The sequence below is a fragment of the Sus scrofa genome, unplaced genomic scaffold (assembly GCF_000003025.6).
Source record: "Sus scrofa isolate TJ Tabasco breed Duroc unplaced genomic scaffold, Sscrofa11.1 Contig1293, whole genome shotgun sequence".
Taxonomy (NCBI): domain Eukaryota; kingdom Metazoa; phylum Chordata; class Mammalia; order Artiodactyla; family Suidae; genus Sus; species Sus scrofa.
Window position 1 is genome coordinate 68,614 of NW_018084856.1, and position 24,586 is coordinate 93,199.

The 24,586-nt window shown below is 35.4% G+C and overlaps 2 protein-coding genes across 2 annotated transcripts; both read right to left on the reverse strand.

Annotated features, from left to right (window-relative positions):
- Positions 1–3,834: 3,834 nt before the first annotated feature.
- Positions 3,835–6,035, reverse strand: LOC110258127 (olfactory receptor 6C68-like). Its single transcript, XM_021081285.1, has one exon. The coding sequence runs from the start codon at positions 5,703–5,705 to the stop codon at positions 4,767–4,769; it is 939 nt and encodes a 312-aa protein (XP_020936944.1). The 5' UTR covers positions 5,706–6,035; the 3' UTR covers positions 3,835–4,766.
- A 16,522-nt stretch (positions 6,036–22,557) lies between these two features.
- Positions 22,558–24,174, reverse strand: LOC110258126 (olfactory receptor 6C68-like). The gene has a single exon (XM_021081284.1). The coding sequence runs from the start codon at positions 23,935–23,937 to the stop codon at positions 22,846–22,848; it is 1,092 nt and encodes a 363-aa protein (XP_020936943.1). The 5' UTR covers positions 23,938–24,174; the 3' UTR covers positions 22,558–22,845.
- Between the last annotated feature and the right edge of the window lie 412 nt (positions 24,175–24,586).

Below are 24,586 nucleotides of genomic sequence, written 5' to 3' on the forward strand. Positions count from 1 at the left end.
TTACCTTCTACTATTTTTCCAATGCCAAGTACTTAGATATGCTAACACAGGCCATCTAAGATCAAATGACACTATAGATACTCTGGCATTAAAACTCCATAACCTAAAGGTATTTCAAATTGAGGTGGTTAAAAATTCTTACAGTATATAAGTACTTACAATATATAGGCTCAGAGTTCTTAGAAAGTCTTTATTTTTAAAAATAAAGTCATCTTTATTTTTAAATAGAGGGTAGTTGATGTTTGGATAGAGTTTTTCTTTTTCTTTTTTTTTCTTCTCTTTTTGCCATTTCTTGGGCCGCTCCTGTGGCATATGGAGGTTCCAAAGCTAGGGGTCTAATGGGAGCTGTAGCCTCCAGCCCACGCCAGAGCCACAGCAACACGGGATCCTAGTCACGTCTGCCACCTACACCATAGCTCACAGCAACACCAGATCCTTAACCCACTGAGCAAGGCCAGGGATCGAACCCGCAACCTCATGGTTACTGGTTGGATTTGTTAACCACTGAGCCACAACGGGAACTCTGAATTTTTCTTTTCTTTTTTTTTTTAAAAACTAAAGCCTTCATTGGTATTTTCTAAGTTAAGATTATTTCCTTCAAGGACTTAAAAGATGTCAGTCTAGTTTGGCTACTTTTAAAGATTCTGAAGTGATAATAAAACAATCAGTTTATTATGACACTCTCTTCATTCTATCATACTGACAATTTATTAAAAAACCCTCAATCTTTCCAGTAGTTATGCAAAAAAATATTAGTTTTCCAGAAATGTTTGTTGTTTAAAAAAATCTCCATATATATAAACCAGAAAGGTATCTTTATTTTTGTAGATGACATGTATTTAACTTTCCAATTGATTCTCTCATCTGATGTTCTTCATTATTTATGGCAATTTCAAGAATGCCTGTTGTTATTTTTATTAGTTATAAAAATATTTTCTTATTTTTTCTTGTAGTGTAGGTATACTCATGATGAATTCACTTAGTTTTTTCTGGAAATTTCTTGGTTTCACTTTAATAATATATTGATGTAAAACTCATAACAAAAAAGTCTAGTGTGAGCACAAAATTAAATTATGCTGGTTAACAATTCTTAAGAAATATATGGAGCCAAATTGAACACCACCAAGATAAAGATATGGACTATTACCAGCAATCAAGTGAACTCTCTTTTACCCTCTGTCAGTCAAGATCCTACCAAAGGTAGCCACTGTTATAACTTCTTTTAGTCTCTATTTCTCTGGCTTGTTTTTGAGCTTGATCTGAAAGAATTAATGCATTATGCCTTTGTGTCCCTCTTCTTTTGTGCAACATTTTTTTGAAGTGTTTGTGACATCCAAAACCTCTTGGGATATAGCAATAGCTTGTTCTTTTTTAATGCTGTATATTGACTCAATGTATAAATATAGCAAAGTTTACTTGTATTGCTGTTGATGTACGTTCAAGTTGCCAGCTCTTGCTTCTTTTCAATAGTCTCAGGATGAAGATACTGTACATAATTTTTGTTTCCATAGGCATACATTTCTGGTGGTAATATACCTAAGATTTTAATCGATAGTCATGGTATTTTTTACACTCCTACTCTGTGAGTAGTGTATAAGAACTCCAGATCTCATTTGGACTGTGCGTGGATGCCTGTCTGTGTGTCTGCTGCCATATGTGATTTTCATGTACTTAATTACCATTTAGATATTTCTTTATGTGACATTCCTGTTGAAATTATTTTGTTCATGTTCTTTGCTTTTTAATCAACAATATTAAGGTATAACTTATAATAAGAAAATACATCCTTTGTAGGTATAAAGTTTAGAATTTTTGAAAAATATATCCATTCAAGTAATTATCCCACCACACATTATACTAAATGTCTCTATCATCCCAAAACACTTCCTCATGATGTTTTTCAGACGGTACGTTCCATTCTGATCTCATTCAATCACTGACCTATGTCTGACATTGTGGATTTTTTTTCCTGCTATATAATGTTAACTTTATGTAATATAGCATGTGTCCATCTTCTGCTCAGCATAGTTTTTGAAATATTCTATTTTATTTGTTCTAGAGGTTTATGCCTTTGGACAGTTGGGTGATTTTCCATTGTATGAATACACCAAAATAGGTTTCTCTGTTATTTTATTTTATTTTATTATTTTATTTTATTTTATTTTATTTATTTTATTTATTTTATTTTATTTTATTTATTTTATTTTATTTATTTTACTTTATTTTATTTTATTTTTTTATTTTATTTTATTTTATTTTATTTATTTTACTTTATTTTATTTTATTTTTTTATTTTATTTTATTTTTTAATTTTATTTTATTTATTTTATTTTATTTTATTTATTTTGTTATTTTATTTATTTTATTTATTTTATTTTATGTTATTTATTTTATTTATTTTATTTTATTTTATTTTATTTATTTTATTTTATTTATTTTACTTTATTTTATTTTATTTTTTTATTTTATTTTATTTTATTTTATTTATTTTACTTTATTTTATTTTATTTTTTTATTTTATTTTATTTTATTTTTTTATTTTATTTTATTATTTTATTTTATTTTATTTATTTTATTTTATTTTATTTTATTTATTTTATTTTATTTTTTGTCTTTTTGTCCTTTTAGGGCTGCCCCTGTGGCATATGGAGGTTCCCAGGCCAGGGGTCTAATTGGAGCTGTTGCTGCTGGCCTTCTCCAGAGCCACAGCAACACAGGATCTGAGCCGAGTCTGTGACCTACACCACAGCTCAAGGCAATGCCAGATCCTTAACCCACTGAGCAAGGCCAGGGATTGGACCTGCAACTCATGGTTCCTGATCGTTTCTGCTGTGCCATGATGGGAACTCCAGGTTTCTCTGTTTTTTGCTGAACATTTTGGATGTTTATGCTTTTGAGTTCTATGAATCCAGCTGCTACAAACACTCATGTATCTTAATTTGGGCAATGTCCATTTTCATTTTTCTTAGGTAAGTAACTAGGAGAGCATTTGTGAAGACATATGATAACCAGGTTTAATTTTATATGAACCTGTCAGAGTGTTTTCCCGAGTGACCGTATCCCTTCATGTCTGTCCTCCAGCACTGTTCCAGTTGCTCTCTGTCTTCGTTGTGACTTAGGTTATCAGCCTATATTCTAGTTATGGCCATTCTAATAAATGGGTGACTCATTTTAGTTACAGTTTGAATTTCCTGATGACTAATGATTTTGAGCTTCTTCCATGTGCTTATTGACTATTCATGGAACTTCCTTTATGAAATGCCCACCAAATTTTCTTGACCATTTTCATTTGGTTATTATTATTGATCTTTGATAGTAAATTGTTAAGGATGTTTGAATCTGCTATCATGAGTTCTGTTGGTCTACCTTTTTATGCTCACAATTTCTTTGTCTGGTATTAGAAGCAGATGCATGCGAATTTCTTTTTTTTTTTTTTTTTTTTTATTTTCCCACGTACAGCAAGGGGATCAAGTTATTCTTACATGTATACATTACAATTACATTTTTTTCCCCCACCCTTTGTTCTGTTGCAACATGAGTATCTAGACAAAGTTCTCAATGCTATTCAGCAGGATCTCCTTGTAAATCTATTCTAAGTTGTGTCTGATAAGCCCAAGCTCCCGATCCCTCCCACTCCCTCCCCCTCCCATCAGGCAGCCACAAGTCTCTTCTCCAAGTCCATGATTTTCTTTTCTGAGGAGATGTTCATTTGTGCTGGATATTAGATTCCAGTTATAAGTGATATCATATGGTATTTGTCTTTGTCTTTCTGGCTCATTTCACTCAGTATGAGATTCTCTAATTCCAAAAAAAAAAAAAAAAAAAAAAAAAAAAAGCATGCGAATTTCTTAAAATGAGTGAGAAAGTATTCTTTTTTCATGTATTTTGAAAGAATTTGCAAAGATGGGATCATTTATTCCTTGGATAGTATTCACAAATGAGGCAACATTATTTTGGAGTTTTCTTTGTGCAAATATTTTTAGGTATTAATTCAGTGTGTAAAACATAAATGTATGTCGATGTTCTGTTCCTTTTTGTTTCAGGTTTGTAATTTGTATATTTCAAAGAAACTTTCCGTTTCATCAGAATTTTGGACTATATTGGTTTCATATTGCTCATAGTTTTCCCAGATTAATTTGTTGACATCTGGAAGCTCAACAGATGGACAATAACTGGACTTATTGTGATCGTTTCATCATGTATAAAAATATTGAATCACTGTGTTGTACACTTGAAACCAATGTAATATTGCATGTCAGTTATAATTCAATAAAAAAGAATGACATCTCCACACCAATATTTTAAAATATGTAGGAAAATCCTCTAAAAGAAGAAAAAGGAATGACTGAATTATGATGGGTTCTGGTTAAAGGATTAAAAATGATATATTTTATTCCTCACAAAGCAAAGTTCAATAATTACTTCTTCAGTATATGAAGGGAAAATTAATGATTAAATGCCAGTGAAGTTAACCTGATTGGTCTATAAGCTATGAAATCCCAATATTTGCTATCAACATTATGCAAGAAATAATGTAGCTGTGCATATTTTGAGTTGGTTTATCAAGAGATATTTTTTACTTTCCTTTCCTTTTTTTTTTTAAGACGCACACCTGTGGTATGTAGGGGTTCTCAGTCTAGGGGTCAAATGGGAGCTGTAGCCGCCAGCCTGCACCACAGCCACAGCAATGCCAGATATGAACCATGTCTGAAACCTACATCACAGCTCACAGAAATCTTTTAAGTTGGTTTATCAAGAGATACATTTTACTTTCTTAAAAGAAATGCAATTTTTTTGAGTGAGTCCTGAAAGGCTAGTTTAACTTGCTTATTCCTCAGAGTATATATAAAAGGATTCAGCACTGGTGAAATGGAAGAAATAAGCAATGCCACACCTTTATTGAGATTTGCCTCTTCTTTGGCAGATGGATTGATGTAGATGAAGATGCAGCTGCCATAGGTGATGGAAACGACAATCATGTGGGAAGAACAGGTAGAAAAGGCTTTTTTTCTTTGTTGGGCAGAAGGGAATTTTAGAATCGTCCTTATGATGTATATGTAGGAGAGAACCACACCTACAAGAGTGATGATGAAGGTCAACACAGCACAGGCTATAACCATCCGCTCAATTAACCAGGTGTCTGAGCATGAGATCTTCAGGAGAGGAGATGCATCACAGATAAAATGATCAATGAGATTGGAGTCACAGAATTCCAGATGAAAACACAAGCTGAATGGAGGGAGGATAATCAGAAGTGCTGCCCCCCAACAGCAGACAACCATTGTTTTGCAGAGTTTGTTGCTCATGATTGTCATGTAATGCAGGGGTTTGCAGATGGCCACATAGCGATCATATGCCATGGTTGCCAAGAGAAAGAACTCAGTTATCCCAGAGATGTCTATAAAAAATAATTGAACGAAACATACATTGTAGGTAATTGTTCTGTCTCCAGTTGATATACTGTATAGGAATCTTGGAATACCGGCAGTTGTAAATGAGATTTCTAGGAGAGAGAAATTTTGGAGGAAAAAATACATGGGGATTTTAAGGTGGGGATCCAGCAAGGTTAGGGTGATGATGGTCAGATTTCCAGCTACACTCAATATGTAGGTGAGAAAGAGGAAAAGGAAAAGCAAAAGCTGCAGCCGAGGATCTTCTGTCAGTCCCAGAAGGATGAATGTTGTTATTGCAGTGTGGTTTCTCATTATTGACTCCTGGATTTTGCCAACCCCACATGTCAATGTCAGAGAGATTTGAATGCAGAATTCAATGACACCATCATCCAGTGATGAACATGCTCTTGTGTATTCAACTCATCCAACTTTAATGAGTTAGTTGTTATTGTTCATCTGAGGAATACATTTCCTGTTTTACAGTGAGCTCAACCCCCTAGTCTATTTATATATAATGATAAAGTAAAATTATTTAATAAATTTTGGTTGTTTGTTTTAATTATAGTCTGACTTCTCCTTTAGTGACATCCCCAAATTAATTCATTGTAAATTAAATACTTAATCTCATACCCTGGGTTTGGGCATTTTTTATTATATTACATTTATTTTTCATTTCATATATTAAGTAGTTTTTTATACTGCCAAATATTTTTCTTCAATACAGAAGCAAAATTTTTAAAAAGTTAATTCAGTGTCACTCTTTTGCTTTAAATTTTGGAATTGTTAAAATACTAAAATAAAGGTTTTGACCATGACCCAAAAAAAGCCATTTCAATTCTCTCTAAAATATAAAGGTTTTTTTTTCTTTCTAATGAGTGATCATTCGTTATAAGGGCAAAACATGTTTTGACTCTGAAACATCCACATTTGTAGTTTTGTGGATTTTAAAACTTCCATTTCCATGTCTTGTGTTACCTCTTGGGTTACATGATGCAGTACAACCTCATCACATATTGCACTTTCATCGCCTTGTGAGGTTATGCTGAGTGTAATTAATGAACTTCTGAAGGATGTAAAAGCTATACTTTGATGCTTCGTTTAAGCACTCAGATTGAAACATATGTACACACTGTGTTATGGAGAAAAAGTCAAGACAAAAGTGACTGAACATCCTCTCGAAGCACCTCTCTTTCCTCCATTCGCATTTCTTTCCAGTCCACATTTTTGCCTCTCTTTTTACATTTTGCATTCATTTCTCAAAGACTTACTTTCTGGTTTTCAAGCTCAGCAGCCTTGATAAAGCACTCCTTCATGGATCTTCCTGTGGATCAATTCAAGATAAATCATAATTTAAATGTATTTCAATGTAATCCTAAGAATACATGCTTACAAGTCTCTTTGTGTGCTCCAGGCACTGGTCTAAGTCTCTTACAGGTATCACGCGTACAAACCTTAGGATATCCTGTGAGGTTGGGAGGTATGTTGTCTCCATTTTCAAAGTGGGAAAAGTGGGGCACAGAGAGATAAGGCCTATGTCCACTGCTTTCTGGATATTCAGTATCCACTCAGAAGGGCTCCAGAGCCCTGGCCTGAGTCACTGTACTCTGGTTATTGGTGCACATTTACCTGAATGCCTTGGTTTCATGATGACAGAATTTGTATTTGTAATTCAAACAAAGGTAGTATTACTTTAGAATTCATTGTTAAACCCAGACACTTGAGCAGCAGTGAGGGGCAGGAGTAATGAATAATTATGGTGCTGCATCTGTGGTGAATGTGCTCTTGAGGGCAAAAATCTAAACGTGTGCAGTCACTCAGTGCGTGTGGCGGATGGGGCTGCACGTCACCAAAGTTCAGCTAGCTAATTTTCCATTGTGTTCTTTATTCCTGTTGGTATATTGACCCTTCCATGTTGGCTCGGTATTTCTTTCCGTGAAATATTACGTCTGAAGAGTAGAGACCATATTATTCTGGGTTAATACGATCAAGGTGGTGAGAGTTATTTCTCATGTATCCTCCTTTACATGGATAGATAGTCATAGTTTTCTAACCTGTAAGTAATGTCCTCAGGGTTCCAAATTCTTGTAACCTTATGAAATGCAAAATGGATCACCTACGGATAAGCCATTTTCTCGTTTTCAGAATTTTTTTCTCAGAACGTACTGATACATGTACTGTGAGAGTTTTTTTTTTTTTTAATTTTTTAATTTTTTTATTTTTGAGGGCCTCATCTGTGGCACATGGAAGTTCCCAGGCTACAGGTTGAATCAGCGCTACAGCTCCAGGCTATGCCACATCCACAGCCATGCAGGATATGAGCCACATCTGCAACCTACATGACAGCTCATGGCAATGCCGGATCCCTGACCCACTGAGCAAGGCCAGGGATCAAACCCTCATCCTTATGGATGGATTCTAGTTGGATTTGTTTCTGCTGTGCCACAAAGGGAACATCTCTTTCCCTTTATTTAGTAATTTTAAAAACAATTAGTTGTTCCGCTAGCATCATCCACATATGACCAAGGGGATTTTTTAAATTAATAATTGATATTTTATATTATAATAGTTTCAGGTATACAACAAAATAATTCACTATTTGTAGATGTTGTGAAATAATCACCGCATTAAGTCTGGGTAATATCAGTCACCAATCACTTTTTTCTTGTGATGAGAACTTTTAAGAGCTGCTCTCTTCCTTTCAAACATGCAAGACACTGTTATTAACTGTAGTCACCATGCTGTAAATTCCATCCCTGTGACTTATTTACTTTATCACTGAAGTTTGTATCCTTTGAGCCCCTTCACCCACTTCCCTGCTGCTCCCCACTGTCCACCTCTGAAACCACGAATATCTTCTCTGTATCCATGAGCTTGTGTGTTTGTTTTTGCTTTGTTTTTTAGATTCCACGTATAAGTGAGATCGTATGGTGTTTGCCTTTCTTTGTTTAACTTATTTCACAGCGTTTTGAACAATATTGTTCTTTGTTTCATCTGAGCAAGTAAACCCCGTCATCTGCTACTGTAGGCTCAGTATACAGGACGCAGTCTGCAGGGTAGACAGATGCTATCACAGGGAGGGATATTAATTGAGGCTCAGGATCGATCAAGTTTGATGGAAAGCTCTTACCCTCTTGAACACTGCATTATCATCTGATGGTGACCATAGCTCACATGAGAAGCTCCGTCTTGTTTTCTTCATTTTTCAAGAACTCAGTTCATCTCCCAGTAGTTCTCTTGGAATTTGACTCAGCTTTGTTTGGGTCTTAAAACGGTTTTGTTTTTGGAGTTCCTTTTGTGGTTCGCTGGAAATGAATCTGACTAGTATCCATGAGGCCTAGGTTCAATCCCTGGCCTTGCTCAGTGGGTTAAGGAATGGGCATTGCCATGAGCTGTGGTGTAGGTCACAGATGCATGTTGGATCTGGCATTGCTGTGGCTGTGGTGTATGCTGGCGGCTACTGCTCTAATTTGACCCCTAGCCTAGGAACGTCCCTATGCCAGGGGTGAGGCCCTAAAAAGGCAAAAAAAAAAAAAAAAAAATCATCTTTAATCGTAAATATTTAATCTTAATCCATTCTTTAAGTATTGAACTTTCACAGAGCATTTTATTTGTGGAACAGATAAAAAAATGCCTATGATTTCCAGATGTGAGTGTGCAGTTGATGTGTGTGTATGTATGTGCACACTTGGATTTTAGGTATTGTGTGTTCCTATGTGTTTGTGGGAGATTTTATTTCTGAATATTCCTCAACCAGACCTGCTAATGATTTCTAGGACCAGCGTTCTAGGAAAAAAAAAAAAAAACTTGTATCTCTTAAATGACTGTAGGATCATCCCCTGAAATGCTAACTGTATTGGTTTATTTAAGTCTAACATGTGCTTAAGGAGGAAAATCTATCATGACATTCCCCCTCCACCTCCTACCTAGTGCCGGAATATGTGCAGACATACTGTGAAAGCAGCTGAGACGGTAAACCTTTTTATACTTACCCTTTAAGCTGTACAAGTTACTTCATGGCATCTCTTGACAGTTTATTTGAACATCCTTTTAATGAGACACAGGCTGAGCAGGAGCATGCTAGTGGAGACCTGAACTCCAAGTTTTCTCAGGAAACTACCTTGGCTAGAAAATCCCTGGAACTACCCAGAGCCTCCTATATCACATACCATAGCATGTACCTGCTGTAGCGTAGAACTTCTTTCCTAAGAGGACTGTGCCATTTGACACCAGGAATGTATGTTCTTCTGTTACTAGTTAAAATAAAGTAAAGCCTATTTTAAAGGGCTGGGTTATCATAGACTGTTGAGTGATCAGGGTCAGATGATCTTCTGAACTCATTGGTCAGGAAAACATATTTGGCACCAAATATTGTGGCTTGTTACTTTATGTATTCTACCTATAGCAAGAATCATTAGCGTCACCCAACAAAAGAGTCCTTGGAGACCCAGGTTTCAAAGTCACCCTGGATATTAATATGAAGTTTTGGCTGTGAACCTGACGGCAGTGGGGACAGTGCCCTTAGGGACAGGGAAATGCAAGAAGAATATTAAATCAGTGTGATGGTGCTGTCTAATGTAAGCCAATAAAATATCCAATAAAATGTCTAACTTGAAACATCCGTGCAGAAGTAAACCTGTAAAATCTGTTGGAATCTCCCATTTTCATCCAGCCTGTTGTGGTTGTCCTTAATTATTAACACAGGGAGATTTATAGCAATTTTTGATGACCAAATTTATATAATTTTAATCTCTCTGTGATAATAATCGCCACCAGTGTGGAAACGTTACTTCTTTACATGTCTTTTTTACAATAACAAAAGGCTACTCTAAAGGTTTTATATAAACATCTTTGCACACATGACTGCTTATACTCCAGACAGTTCCTCTATGAGAAATTCTTAGTTGTAGGAGGACAAGTTTTTCCATTTGAATGGCTTTTGGCATGGATTTCTCATTAGATGTACTAAAAGTAAATGTCATCCCAGGCCAGGAAAAGAAATCATTAGTACGAGTGTGATTGGGTGGGTAACCTTAATGCATTGTCTTAGAAGAAGACTCAGCATCTTTCTTTGTACTAGAGAGAGTTTTCTGCAACTACACACATATAGAAGATCAGTAGACAGTTCAACTCATAATTTTGTGTTCCTCAGTTTATGGGGACATCAGTAGAGGATTCTGGGGAGAATTGGTTCCAATAAGGATTAGAGACGTCAGAGAATAATGAATTAAGAGACCTTGTTCCTTACTGCATTAAACTCCTGAGAGGCTGGGTGAGACCTTAAGCAACACGTTGGGAAAGTGCACCACAGCAGGAACTCCTCAGGTTAATTTTTCACTCCGAGAAACCCTCAGCAAGCGAATGTGTCCCACTGATTATCTGGGTGAAAAAATAAGAGGAGAAGAATTGTCCTGTGTTTTTGATATGGCCTTCTGCAAAGGCCTGGATTACATGACAATGTGGAGGATTTTATCTGCTGTTTTATGGCAGCCAGTGATGATCATCTTCAGTTCAGTTATTTTAGATTTCTCCTTGGATGTTTGTGAATCTTATCTTTAATCACCTTTTCCTGTAATGTAGAGTGTCTCCTGAAACATCACATGATCATAATCATGGTTCATAGAGCATATAGTTTCAGAGATTGCTCTTGTAATATTCCTTATTATTTATATATGTATATCTATCCTATCTGTATACTTTTAGCACAGTATTAATCTTAGAAGATTGTTTTCTCTTGTTTTGCACACATTAAATTTCAGTGATTTAAGAAGTTGACCCTTAATGTATATCAACTTTCAATCAATGAATGTATATATATAAAGATATTACACTAATAATTTCTGTATTAATGTCTTCTAGTAAATCCATTTTGAAGACATCTTTTATATGTTGAGAAATAATCAAGAAGAATAGGAACACAACATAACCCAAACAATTGCATTTTAGTGAAAGCAGCAAACATTTCCTAAAGCCTTGTATTGGCTTTTTTTTTTTTTTATTAATTATGCCCACCTATTTTGTCATTTAAAACCACACACATTATCTCATCGTTTCTGTGCTTCAGGATTCCAGGCACAGCTTTGCTGGGTCTTCTGCTTAGGATCTTTAATCAAGGTGGGAACTGTGTTGTTTTCTTAACTAGAGGCGAATCTGAGAAAGGATTTGCTTCCAAGTTCATTTGGGTTGTTGTGGGAATTTACTTGATTATACTTGTAGGCCTGAATCTTTGTTCCATAATCATGGTGTATCTATCCATTTATTTAGATCCTTACAATATTTTTCAACAGTATTCAATAGGTTGCATTATAGAGGTCTCAGATTTCTCTTGTTGTTTTTTTTCTTAAGTATTCAGTATTATTCGATGCCATATTTAAATTAACTTTCTGATTATTGCATTTTATTGACCCTGTATCTCTTAAATTTATTAAAATAGTTACGGTAGTATTTTTGAGTAAATTATTGAGAATTTTCTATATAAATAGCAATTCAGTAAATTCTAAGGACAGTTTTGTTCCTTTCCAATCTGGACTTTTTTCTTGCCTCATTACATTGGTTAGAAACTCTAGTGCAATAATGAATAGAAGCAGTGAAATTAGACATTCTTATCTTGCTACTGATTTTAGAGGAAAAGGATTCGGTAATTTACTTATGAAAATGATGTAACTTGTATGTTATCTGTGTCAACTTTAATCCTTCATTATAATAGATTATCTGATTTGATATATACAATGTTAAAATTTTTTAAAATTTTGAAAGAAGTTTCTAGTACCTACTTTAAATACCTAGAACAAAGTTTTTTTTTTTTAACTTTAGTAAAAGATTGAAATTAGTAAATGTACTCTTTTTAAAAAATAGTTAAAATTTCAGCAGAATTTAATAAGAACTAGCCTCAAGTAATTTTTATCTTGAATAGTCTCTTCAGGTTAATGTGGCTTTGTCCAAAAATGAATGGCTGCTTGTACGTGAATGTGGGCAGGCTGCGCTTGTGATGACTCAGCCAAATAGCACTTATGAGACTCTCTCCAAACTTTAGGGATGATGTCTTACATTCATGGCCCCTAAAATAATTTAGCAAATGACGGGCAGTAGTAACTCAATAAATATGGCCTACCCAGATTTCAGTTGCTTTAGGGAATGTATTTCTGGGGATGAATTTTGAATTGTACATATACAACTTTGGGAGCTGTAAATAGGTCCATTTTTTTTTCTTTCTTTTGGTTTGCCTTTTCTAGGGCTGCTCCCGTGGCATATGGAGGTTCCCAGGCTAGAGGTCTAATTAGAGCTGTAGCTGCCGGCCTATTCCAGGGCCACAGCAATACAGGATCTGAGCCACGTCTCCAACCTACACCACAGCTCATGGCAAGGCCGGATCCTTAGCTCACTGAGCAAGGCCAGGGATCAAACCCACAACCTCATTGTTCCTAGTCAGATTCGTTAACCACTGAGCCACAACGGGAACTCCGTTCCATTTTTTTATGGCACGTTGAGGTGAGATTCTAGACTCATAGGAATTGGGAGGCTGAACAAAATTTTCCTGTAAAATGGCAAGGCATTTGTTCTCCATTTGTTATAAAATACTGTTGTGTTTTATATATAGGATTGTGAAGAGGAAGAGAGTAATAAATGCACAGGCATTTCAATTAGTGTCATATTTTCAGGTAATGCATTTTTGAATAAATAAATTAAAATTATGTCTGCTTTATATACCAAACAAAGGTGTTTTCTTTAAAATGATTTAGCAGGTCTTTAGAATGACCTTTAAGAAGATTTTAAACATTTTTATATGTCTAGTCATAATGTTGAACTGATTTTTTGTGATTGCCTTGAATGGAAAGCAAGTATTTCTCTGACTCTATTGCTTTCCTATGGCTGGATGAGTAGTAAAAGGAAGGGGTTTTTACACAATCTCTGCTATAAGAGTGCAGTGTTCACACTGTGCCTTTCTTTCTTAGCCTCGGTTTTCCCCCTAATTTCTAGTTCATGGAATTATTGTGTTGATGAGACAATCCATGCAGAATGCCTGGTAGATGGTATGTTAAAGCCACCACCCCTACTTCTTTCTCTCCTTCATTTTCTTCCTCCTGTTTTTCTTTTTGCTCCACAATTTGCTCTGACACTTATGCTAATGTACGAGGCCTTAATCTGTGGCCATTGCAGCTATTGTGTTCCTTTCTTGCATTTTTATGAAGCTGATGGACTTTGGTGTCTCTGGCAACCTGTTCAGTGTTCTGTAGAGAAATACTAAGGGAAGAGTTCAGAGACTACACTTTTGGACACAAGGTAATAGGTATTCCACTGTTCGTTCTCAGCTATCTTTAAGTAATTAATTGGGCAGCCATTTCCTTTTGTAAACGAAGAGTTTATGTCTTTACTTTTCCTCCAGCCTAAGGAATAAAGGAATTTTCCATGGAAAAACTGATTAGTTTTATATGAATTTTTTCGCTTAGTTTTTGCAGTTTCTCTAATCCACAAAAGACCAAAAGGTGTGTTCTCCTAACATCTGGTGCATCAAGGCATGCTATTTCTGTCAAGACAGTAGCAAGTAATGGCATCTGACTACAATCGAAAGGCTATTTAACATGGTTAATAGGAATCTCTATTAGAAAAAGGGCACTAATCAGTGCTCAAGGGAAGAAATAATTAACTGATGATCGAATACTGTTTAAGATAGCATCATAAAGGGAATTCAGCCTTCTGAACCAAACTGAAAAAATTCTGTTGCTCTTAGTGTTTCGTTGTGGCATCCTAAGTCAGAGCACTGTTCCTGATTCCCAAACTCTCCTCCCTTTCTGACCACCAGTTCTTATCTTCTGTGATACTGAGATATTATGTGAATGTTTTGGTAAACCACTTTCATTCAGGTGTATTTTCTGTTTAATATTTTTCAAGGGATATTTTGTATTTATAATTAGCTCACTATCATCTGATGTCAGTGACACCATTGCTGATAATTTGCCACTGTAATGAAGTCTGTTGTAGTTCTGTATGGGTATAAATGTGTATTGACTCAGAAGAGTGACATTGTAGGGTGGGTTACTTCTGTTTATTGCTCTGGTTCTTGTGAGTACTCGTGAATTCATTCAAAACATATTTATTGAGAACCTAGGATATGGCTGGTTCTGCTGTAGGTACTAAGGATAAAAAGAGTGAACAAGTAAACCTGTTGGTCTCTGTTGATAATGTAATAAATATTTCCATGAGTGGAACCCCTTCACATTTCTTTCTTCTAATAATAGACAACATTAGAGGTAGTATTTTCTTTTTCAGAGATATTTAATTAATGTATTGCTATCACAGATGTTTAAATAGATTAGTTTGATATCTTTTCTGAGACCAAGGATCTGGAATGTTGAATGAAGAAAAAAACTGAAATTACCAAAGAAGAACATACTTACTGTAATGGAAGGTAATCATGGCTTTAATTGATTGTATAATCCTGAGAATCCCAAAGATGAAACTGAAAGTTTAAGTGGACTCAAATACGGGCACATATATCCCTCTTGTGAAAACATACATATTCACTGGTAGTTTTCTATGGTAGATAGTGCCCTCTGAGTTGCCAACAGACTCCCATTAAAGAGTCTATTCCACTTTAAACCTAGGAAACAACTTCTTATAGCTCCAAGCTGCAAACAAAGTCATTATTTTAAATGTCTGAGAAATATAAGGTAAATTTTAGAAGATATTGACAAAAGTAATTTCTGATTTCTCTTGATTAAGATAGATGTTTACCCATCAAATAAGATGAATATTTCATTATCTCAGACTTATAGATGAGCAGAAGCTCTCTGTGTGGATAAATATAGTCCTTTGTGACTAAAGTTCAACCATGACGAAAGATTCTAATATGCATTGAAGTTTGGCAAAATACCTAATACAGGCAGCAGTGGGAATCATGTCCTTGAAGAAAATAAGTGGCAAAAATTTTATGGACATATGTGTAGTACAAAATAATAACTTTCTGATGAAATATATTTGTGGATACTCTTCAACTCATAGATAACAAAGTGTTAAGGAAACACAACAAAGTTTCTTTATATCTATGTTTTAAATTGAAAAAAATATGTACATATATATTTAAATATATATATATGTATGTATTTAAAAATATATACATATATTATAAAAATATACACATATATATAGTTGCTATGCCAATAACTGTAAATATTTGCATGGTAAAAATATAGGTTTGTATCATAATTTTTCTGTATTATATGCTTTATGAGTAATCCATTATTTAATAAAGTTTCTCATACTGAACTTGGGAGGTAGCTCTGCTCACCACTATACCACCAATGCTCTCTCTCATATTTAACATGTAAAATTATATGTTAAATACTTTATATATGCATCATTTGTTTCCTTAGTTTATATTATCATAAGAGGAATTCCTGAGGCAAAAGCCACTTAGATTTTTGAGGTACATTGTCACACTTTACTTCCAATTTATAATACCACTTATAAATACAGAAGTGTTTGGGTCACTCATTGACATCTTGGGATTATGGGACCTGAAGGAATTCCACCTTGATTCCTTACTTGAGTTCTGAGTCAAGTAGAGAGAGAAAGTAGGCAAGTAAATATGGAGTAAACTACCTGCTTTATTACAGAGGTATTAAAAACATGGCTTTGAACATCCCAATAAGAATATCTTGAATTGGTGATAGCTATCAGAGAGGCAGTGCTAGAAATCCAAGTCTACTTCAGCACCTTAGACAGACCCTTTTACTGCAAGATTTCCAACGGTGTGAAATGTGTAGAAAAGCTAGCATATAAGAGGAAAGGGAATAGGATGCATCCAATGTATCATATCCTTGTTCAAAATCCACCCATTAAGGGGGCAGACACCAGAAGTAGAAGAGGCTACAACTCCATTATCTGTAAGAAGGTCACCACACCAAAAACCTATAAAAATGAGAAGACAGAGAACCATAACTCAGATGAGGGAGAAAGGAAAAACCCCAGAAAATCAGCTAAGCAAGGAGGAGATTCTTAGCCTCTAGGAAAAAGACTTTAGATTGTTGATGCTGAAGATGATGCAAGACATTGGAAATAAACTGGAGGCAAAGATGGATAACTTACAAGAAACATGAAGCAAAGAGATACAAGATATCAAACTTAAACAAGAGGAGATGCAAAATACAATAACTGAAATAAATATTCACTAGAAGCAGCTAACAGCAGAATACAGGAGGCATAGGAATGAATAAGCGAGGTGGAGGACAGATTAGTGGTAATTATGGATGCAGAACAGAAAAGAGAAAAAAAGATTGAAAACAAATGAAGAGAGTCTCAGAGAACTCTGGGACAGCATGAAACGCACCACCATCCGTATTATAGGGGCATCAGAAGGAGAAGAGAGAGAGAAGGGGACAGAAAAAATATTCGAAGAGATAATAGCCAAAAATTTCCCTAGCATGGGAAAGGAACCACCAAATTTAGGAAGCACAACGAGTACCATATAAAATAAACCCAAGGAAGAATGCCCCAAGACACATGTTAATCAAACTAACCAAAATTAAAGACAAAGAGAAAATCTTGAAAGCAGCTAGGGATAAAGCAGCAAGTAACATACAAGGGAACCCCAATAAGGTTACTGGCAGATTTTTCAGCAGAAACTCTGCAGGCCAGAAGGGAGTGGCATGATATACTTAACGCGATGAAAAGAAAAAACCTCCAACCAAGATTCCTCTACCCAGCAAGGCTGTCATTCAGATTTGAAGGAGAAAGCAAAACCTTCACAGATAAGCAAAAGCTAAGAGAATTCAGCAACACTAAACCAGCTTTACAACAAATACTAAAGGAACTTCTCTAGGCAGAAAAGCAAAGACAGCAACAGGTAACAAAAATACCACAAATGACAAGGCTCACCTGTAAAGGTATATATACAGTAAAGATACGAAATCATCCATGTACAATTATACCACCAAAACCTGAAATCATGAGAAGAGGTGGGTACAAATGCAGGCACTGGAGATGAACTTGCAAATAAGAGAACATCAACTTAAAACAGTCTCATACACATATAGACTCATATATCAAAACTCCAGAATAACTGCAAACCAAAAATCTACAATTGATACACAAACATAGAAAAATCAGCTCAAATATAACAATAAAGGTAGTCATCAAACCACAAGAGGAGAGAACAAGAAAAGAAGGAAAGGAAAAAGAGCAGCAAAAACAAATCCAAAGTAATTAATAAAATGGCAATAAGAACATACATATCAATAATTACCTTAAATGTGAATGGACTAAATGCCCCAATTAAAAGACATAGACTGGCTGAATGGATACAAAAACAAGACCATATATATGCTGTCTTCAAGAGACCCACTTTACTTCTAGGGACACATAAAAATTGAAAGTGAGAGGATGGAAGAAAACATTTCATGCAAACGGGAGTCAAAAGAAAGCTGGAGAAAATGGACTTCAAAATGAATAGTTTGAGAGACAAAGGAGGTCATTACTTAATGATCAAAGGATCAATCCAAGAAGATATAACAATTTTAAATATCTACGCTCCCAACATAGGTTCACCACAATAAATAAGGCAACTGCTAACAACCTTAAAAGGACAAATCAACAATAACACAATCATGGTGGGGAACTTTAACACCCCACTTACAGCAATGGACAGATCAACCAGACAGAAAATCAAAAAGGAAGCACAGGCCCTGAATGATACATTAAACCAAATGGACTTCATAGATATTTATTGGACATTCCATGCAAAAGCAACAGAATACACATTCTTCTCAAGTGCACATGGAACATTCTCTAAGATTGATCACATCCTGGGCTACAAATCCAACCTCGGTAACTTTAAGCAAATTGAAATCATCAAGCATCTTTTCCAAACACAACACTATATGACTGGAAATCAACAACAAGAAAAAACTGCAAAAAAACATAAACACGTGAGGACTCAACAACATGCTACTAAACAACCAATGGATCACTGAAGAAATCAAAGAGGATATTTCAGAATACCTAGCAACAAATGACAACGAAGATACGACACTCCAAAACCTATGGAATGCAGCAAAAGCCATTCTAAGAGGAAAGTTTATAGCAATACAAGCCCACCTCAGGAAACAAGAAAAAGCCCAAATAAACAAGCTAATTTTACATCTCAAGCAGCTCGAGAGAGAAGAACAGACAAGACCTAAAGTTAGTAGAAGGAAAGAAATCACAAAGATCAGAGCAGAAATCAGTGAAATAGAAACAAAGAAAACCATAGAAAAGATCAATGAAACGAAAAGCTGGTTCTTTGAAAAGATCAACAAAATTGATAAACTCTTAGCCAGACTTATCAAACAAAAAAGAGAGGGGACTCAAACCAATCAAATTAGAAATGAAAAAGGAGAAGTAACAACGGATATCACAGAAATACAAAGGATCATGAGACTCCTATATGCAACTATATGCTAATAAAATGGAAAACCTAGAAGAAATGGACAAATGCTTAGAAAAGTACAATCTTCCAAGACTACACCAAGATGAAAGAGAAAAGATGAATGGACCAATCACAAGAAGTGAAATTGAAACTCTGATTAAAAAACTTCCAACAAACAAAAGTCCAGGACCCAGATGGCTTCACAGGCAAATTCTATCAAACATTTAGAGAAGAGCTAACACATATCCTGCTGAAACTATTTCAAAAAAGTACAGAGGAAGGGATACTTCCAAACTCATTCTATGAGGCCACCATCACCCTGATACCAAAACCAGAAAAAGATACCACAAAAAAAGAAAACTACAGGCCAATATCACTGATGAACATTGATGCAGAAATCCTCAACAAAATACTAGCAAACCGCATCCAACAATACATTAAAAGGATTGTACATCATGATCAAATGGGATTTATCCCAGGGATTCAAGGATTCTTCAATATCCGCAAATCCATCAGTGTGATACACCACATTAACAAACTGAAGAATAGGGAGTTCCCATCGTGGCGCAGTGGTTAACGAATCCGACTAGGAACCATGAGGTTGCGGGTTCAGTCCCTGCCCTTGCTCAGTGGGTTAATGATCTGGCATTGCCGTGAGCGGTGGTGTAGGCTGTAGACGTGGCTCGGATCCAGCATTGCTGTGGCTCTGGCGTAGGCAGGTGACTACATCTCCCATTTGACCCCTAGCCTGGGAACCTTCATATGCCGCAGGAGCTGCCCAAGAAATAGCAAAAAGACAAAACAAACAAACAAACAAACAAACAAACAAAAAACCTGAAGAATAAAAACCATACGTTCCTCTCAGTAGACACAGAAAAAGCCTTTGACAAAATCCAACATCCATTTCTGATAGAAACCCTTCAGCAAGTTGGCATAGCAGGAACCTACCTGAATGTAATAAAAGTCAAAAAAAAAAAAACCCAAAAAATCAAAAAAACACAAATCCGCCCATCAAGGGAAAGATAGGGAGGAGTGAATTTAGAAGATTGTACAAATATTTTATTGAAAAAAAGTCCATATCTTAGTAATAAAGGAGAAGAGTACCTGCCTGTCTTTACAATCTAATTGTAAATAGGTTCATCTAAAATTACTTAATTATAGATTGTGTATTTTCTCTATAGATTATAGGTTTTTAAATAACTAAAATTGTTTAATTTAGTATTGTAAATCTTACTGGTTTCATTGTTTAAATTAGTTAAGAACATTTTGCTGTATTCATTGAAAAGTTGCATGAATCCTGTATTTTTTAACTTTTGAGGAATTAGTCTATAATAAAATGCACCTCTGCTTGGAGAGAATATGAAGAGTAGGGACTCTATATTTCTTCCTTATATTAACCACATTTCTAATATTTTTTCTAAACCAAATTGGCTTAAATTTAAGTCTGTGGTTATCAAAGCATATGACTATCCCACTCAAGCAAGATGATCAGTTCTCCTTAAAGACAGACAACTTCCACTTTTCCAGTTTTCTTTTTATTTTACTTTTTTGGCTATGTCCAAGACATGTGAAAGTCTAGCACCAGGGATCAAGGCCACAGCAGAGCAGCCACCCAAGCCGCAACAGTGTCAATGCCGGATTCTTGACCCTCTATACCACTAGGCAACTCCTAGAAAGACACTGTTGAATGGCCGCCCTAAACCTGTAATTTAAAAGTTACCTCCTAATATTTTTCCAATACGAAGTTCTTAGGTAAGGTATCTAGCACAGGCCATCTAAGATCAAATGACACTATATATACTCTGGTAATAAAATATCATACCTTAGGGATATTCAAGATTTAGATGGGTAAAAATCTTACAATATATAGGTTTTTACAATATACAGGCTCAGAGGTCTTAGAAAATAGTTCTAGAATGTTAATTTGTGAAGTAAAATTCTCTAGCTCTTGTGCTTTAAATGTATAAAAAGTTGACAGAGTCTTCCTCCCCAGGTTTTCATACTGCCTATGTTTTTATCAGCAGCTTTACTGGACACATAATTGGTATACACAAATGCACACGTGTAATGGAGACAGTTCTCTGAGTTTGTAACTATGCCTACATCTGTGAAACCCTAGCCACAAGCAAAGACAAATGAACACATCCATCCTGTTTAATTTTAAGTAGAGTGTAGTTGATCTTTGGATAGAATTTGGATTTTTTTCCCCAAAACTAGATCCTGAATTGACATTTCTAAATTGACTGAATTCCTTCAAGGACTTAAATGATGTGAGTCTAGCTTGGCCAAAAGTTTCTGAAGTGTAATAAAACATTAAATATACTATGACACTCTCTTTATTCTTTATGCTGGCATACAGATAATTTATTACTGAAACTTCAAACTTTCTAGTAATTATGGCAAAAATATTAATTTTCCAGAAGTGTTTGTTTTGCAAAATCTCTATTTACCTGAAAGTTGTTTTTTTTTTTCTTTTTCCAGATGACATGTATTTAACTTTCCAATTTATTCTCTCATCCAGTGTTCTTCATTACTCTTGGCATCTTCAAGAATACACAGCATTATTTTTTCTAGTTTTAAAAAGCACTCTGTTACTATTATTTGTGTGTGTGTGTGTAGGTATACTGGCGAATTCGCTTAGGTTTTGTTTTCCTGGAAATTTCTCGGTTTCACTTTAATAATCTATTGATATTTAACTCATAACATGTAACAGCAAAAGTGTAGTAAGGGCAGACATTTAAGTTATACTGGTTAACTAATCTTTATAAATATATACATCCAAATATCAGCCCCCAGATAAAGATATGGACTATTACCAGCAATCAAGTGAACTCTCTTTTACCCTCTGTCAGTCAAGATTCTACCAAAGGTAGCCACTCTTCTAACTTCTGTTATTCTGTATTAATGTGGCTTGGTTTTGAGCTTGGTCTAAAAGAATTAATACACTATGCCTTTGTGGCCCTCTTTTTTTGTGCAGCATTTTTTGGAGTGTTTGTGACACCCAAAAACTCTTGGGATATAGCAATAGCTTGTTCTTTCTTAATGCTGTATATTGACTCCATGTATAAACATGTCAAAGTTTATTTGTATTGCTGGTGATGTACATTCAAGTTGCCAGCTCTTGCTTATTTTCAATAGTCTCAGGGTGAAGGTATTATACATAATTTTTGTTTCCATAGGCATAGATTTCTGGTGGTAGTATACCAAAGATTTTAATTGATAGCCATGTGGTATATATTATAAAGTGTGTGCACCAGTTACCTTCCTGTGAGTAGTGTGTAAGAATTCCACTTCTCCTTTGGACTCTGTGTAGATGCCTGTGTGTATCTGCAGTGATATCATTTTCATGTGCTTAATTACCATTTGGATTTCTTCATGTGATGTTCCTGTTGAAGATATTTGGCTCATTTTCTTTGCATTTTAACTAACATCATTGAAGTATCATTTATAATAAATACATCCATTTTTATTATAATATTTGAGAAATAGTGAAGAATATATCCATTCAAGTGCTTATCAAACCACAGGTTATATGAGAGGTCTCTTCCACCCCAAAACATTCCCTCATGATGATTTTCAGAGAGTACACTGAACAGACGGATTGTAACTAGACTTACTGTGGTGATGATTTCATCAGGATTAAGAATATGATGGTGTTGATGTGATGATCATTTTTTCATCATTTCAAAAATATTAAGTGACTGTGTTGTACACTTGAAACTCATATTGTGTGTCAATTATAATTCATTATGAAAGAATGACAGCTCTACACCAATACTGTAAAATAAGTGAGAAAAACATCTAAAAGTTGAAAAAGGAACGAATTAGGTAGATTCTAGGTAAAGGATTAAAACTGATATATTTGGTTCGTCACAATGCAGTGATCAATAATTAGTTGCTAAGTATATGAATTGAAGGGAAAATGAAGGATTAAATGCCAGTGACGTCAACCTGATTGGTGTAAAAGCTAAGAAACTATAATATTGGTTATCAGCTGTATGGAAAAATAAGGTAGATGTGCATCTTTTGAGTGCCTTTATCAAGAGACACATTTTACTTTCTTGAAAGAAATGCAATTTTTTTGAGTGAGTCCTGAAAGGCTAGTTTAACTTGCTTATTCCTCAGAGTATATATAAAAGGATTCAGCACTGGTGAAATGGAAGAAATAAGCAATGCCACTCCTTTATTGAGATTTACCTCTTCCTTGGCAGATGGTTTGATGTAGATGAAGATGCAGCTGCCATAGCTGATGGAAACGACAATCATGTGGGAAGAACAGGTAGAAAAGGCTTTTTTTCTTTGTTGGGCAGAAGGGAATTTCAGAATCGTCCTTATGATGTATATGTAGGAGAGAACTACACATATGAGAGTGGTGATGAGAGTGAGCACAGCACAGGCTATAACCATCTGCTCAATTAACCAGGTGTCTGAGCATGAGATCTTCAGGAGAGTAGAGGCGTCACAGGTAAAATGATCAATGACATTAGAATCACAGAATTCCAGATGAAAACACAAGCTGAATGGAGGGAGGATAATCAGAAGTGCTGCCCCCCAACAGCAGACAACCATTGTTTTGCAGAGTGTGTTGCTCATGATTGTCATATAATGCAGGGGTTTGCAGATGGCCACATAGCGATCATATGCCATGGCTGCCAAGAGAAAGAACTCAGTTATCCCAAAAAGATCTGTAGAAAATATTTGAGTGAGACATGCATTATAAGTAATTGTTCTGTCCCCAGTTGATATATTGTATAGGAATCTTGGAATACAGGCAGTTGTAAATGAGATTTCTAGGAGAGAGAAATTTTGGAGGAAAAAGTACATGGGGGTTTTAAGGTGGAGATCCAGCAGGGTGAGGGTGATGATGGTCAGATTTCCGGCTACACTCAATGTGTAGGTGAGAAAGAGGAAAAGGAAAAGCAAGAGCTGCAGCTGAGGATCTTCTGTCAGTCCCAGAAGGATGAATGTTCTTATTGCAGTGTGGTTTCTCATTATTGACTCCTGGATTTTGCCAACCCTACATGTCAATGTCAGAGAGATTTGAATGCAGAGTTCAATGACACCATCATCCAGTGATGAATACTCTCTTGTATATTCAACTCCTCCAACATCCATCAGTTTTACTTGTGGATCCGAGGAATGCATTTCATATTTTACAGTGAGCAGACCTTCCCCAATCTATTTATATATAATGACAAGTAAAATTATTTTATACCTATTAGTTGTTGACTTACAGTCTAACTGTTCCTTTAGTAAACTCCTAAATTCAATTCATATTGAATTAAGTATTTTTAGCTCCTACCCTGAGTTTTTTATTTTTATTACATTATGTTAATATTTCATTTTCTATATTGTAGCTAGGTTTTAATACTGCCCAATGTTTTCCTGCAGTTCCTTTTTTTTTTTTTTTTTTTTTTTTTTTTTTTTTTTTGTCTTTTTGCCTCTCTAGGGCTGCTCCCGTGGCATATGGAGGTTCCCAGGCTAGGGGTCTAATCGGAGCTGTAGCTGCTGGCCTACACCAGAGACACAGCAGTGTGGGATCTGAGCCGAGTCTGCGACCTACAGCACAGCTTATGGCAACGCCGGATCCTTAACCCACTGACCAAGGCCAGGGATCGAACCTGCAACCTCATGGTTCCTAGTCAGATTTGTTAACCACTGAGCCACGATGGGAACTCCATTTTCCTTCAATTCTTAAGTAATGTTTTAAAAAATATTAAGTTCTGTTTTATTCCTTTGCTTTAAAGTTTGCACCATTAAAATACTAAAATAAAGTTTTAGAGCAGGACCCAAA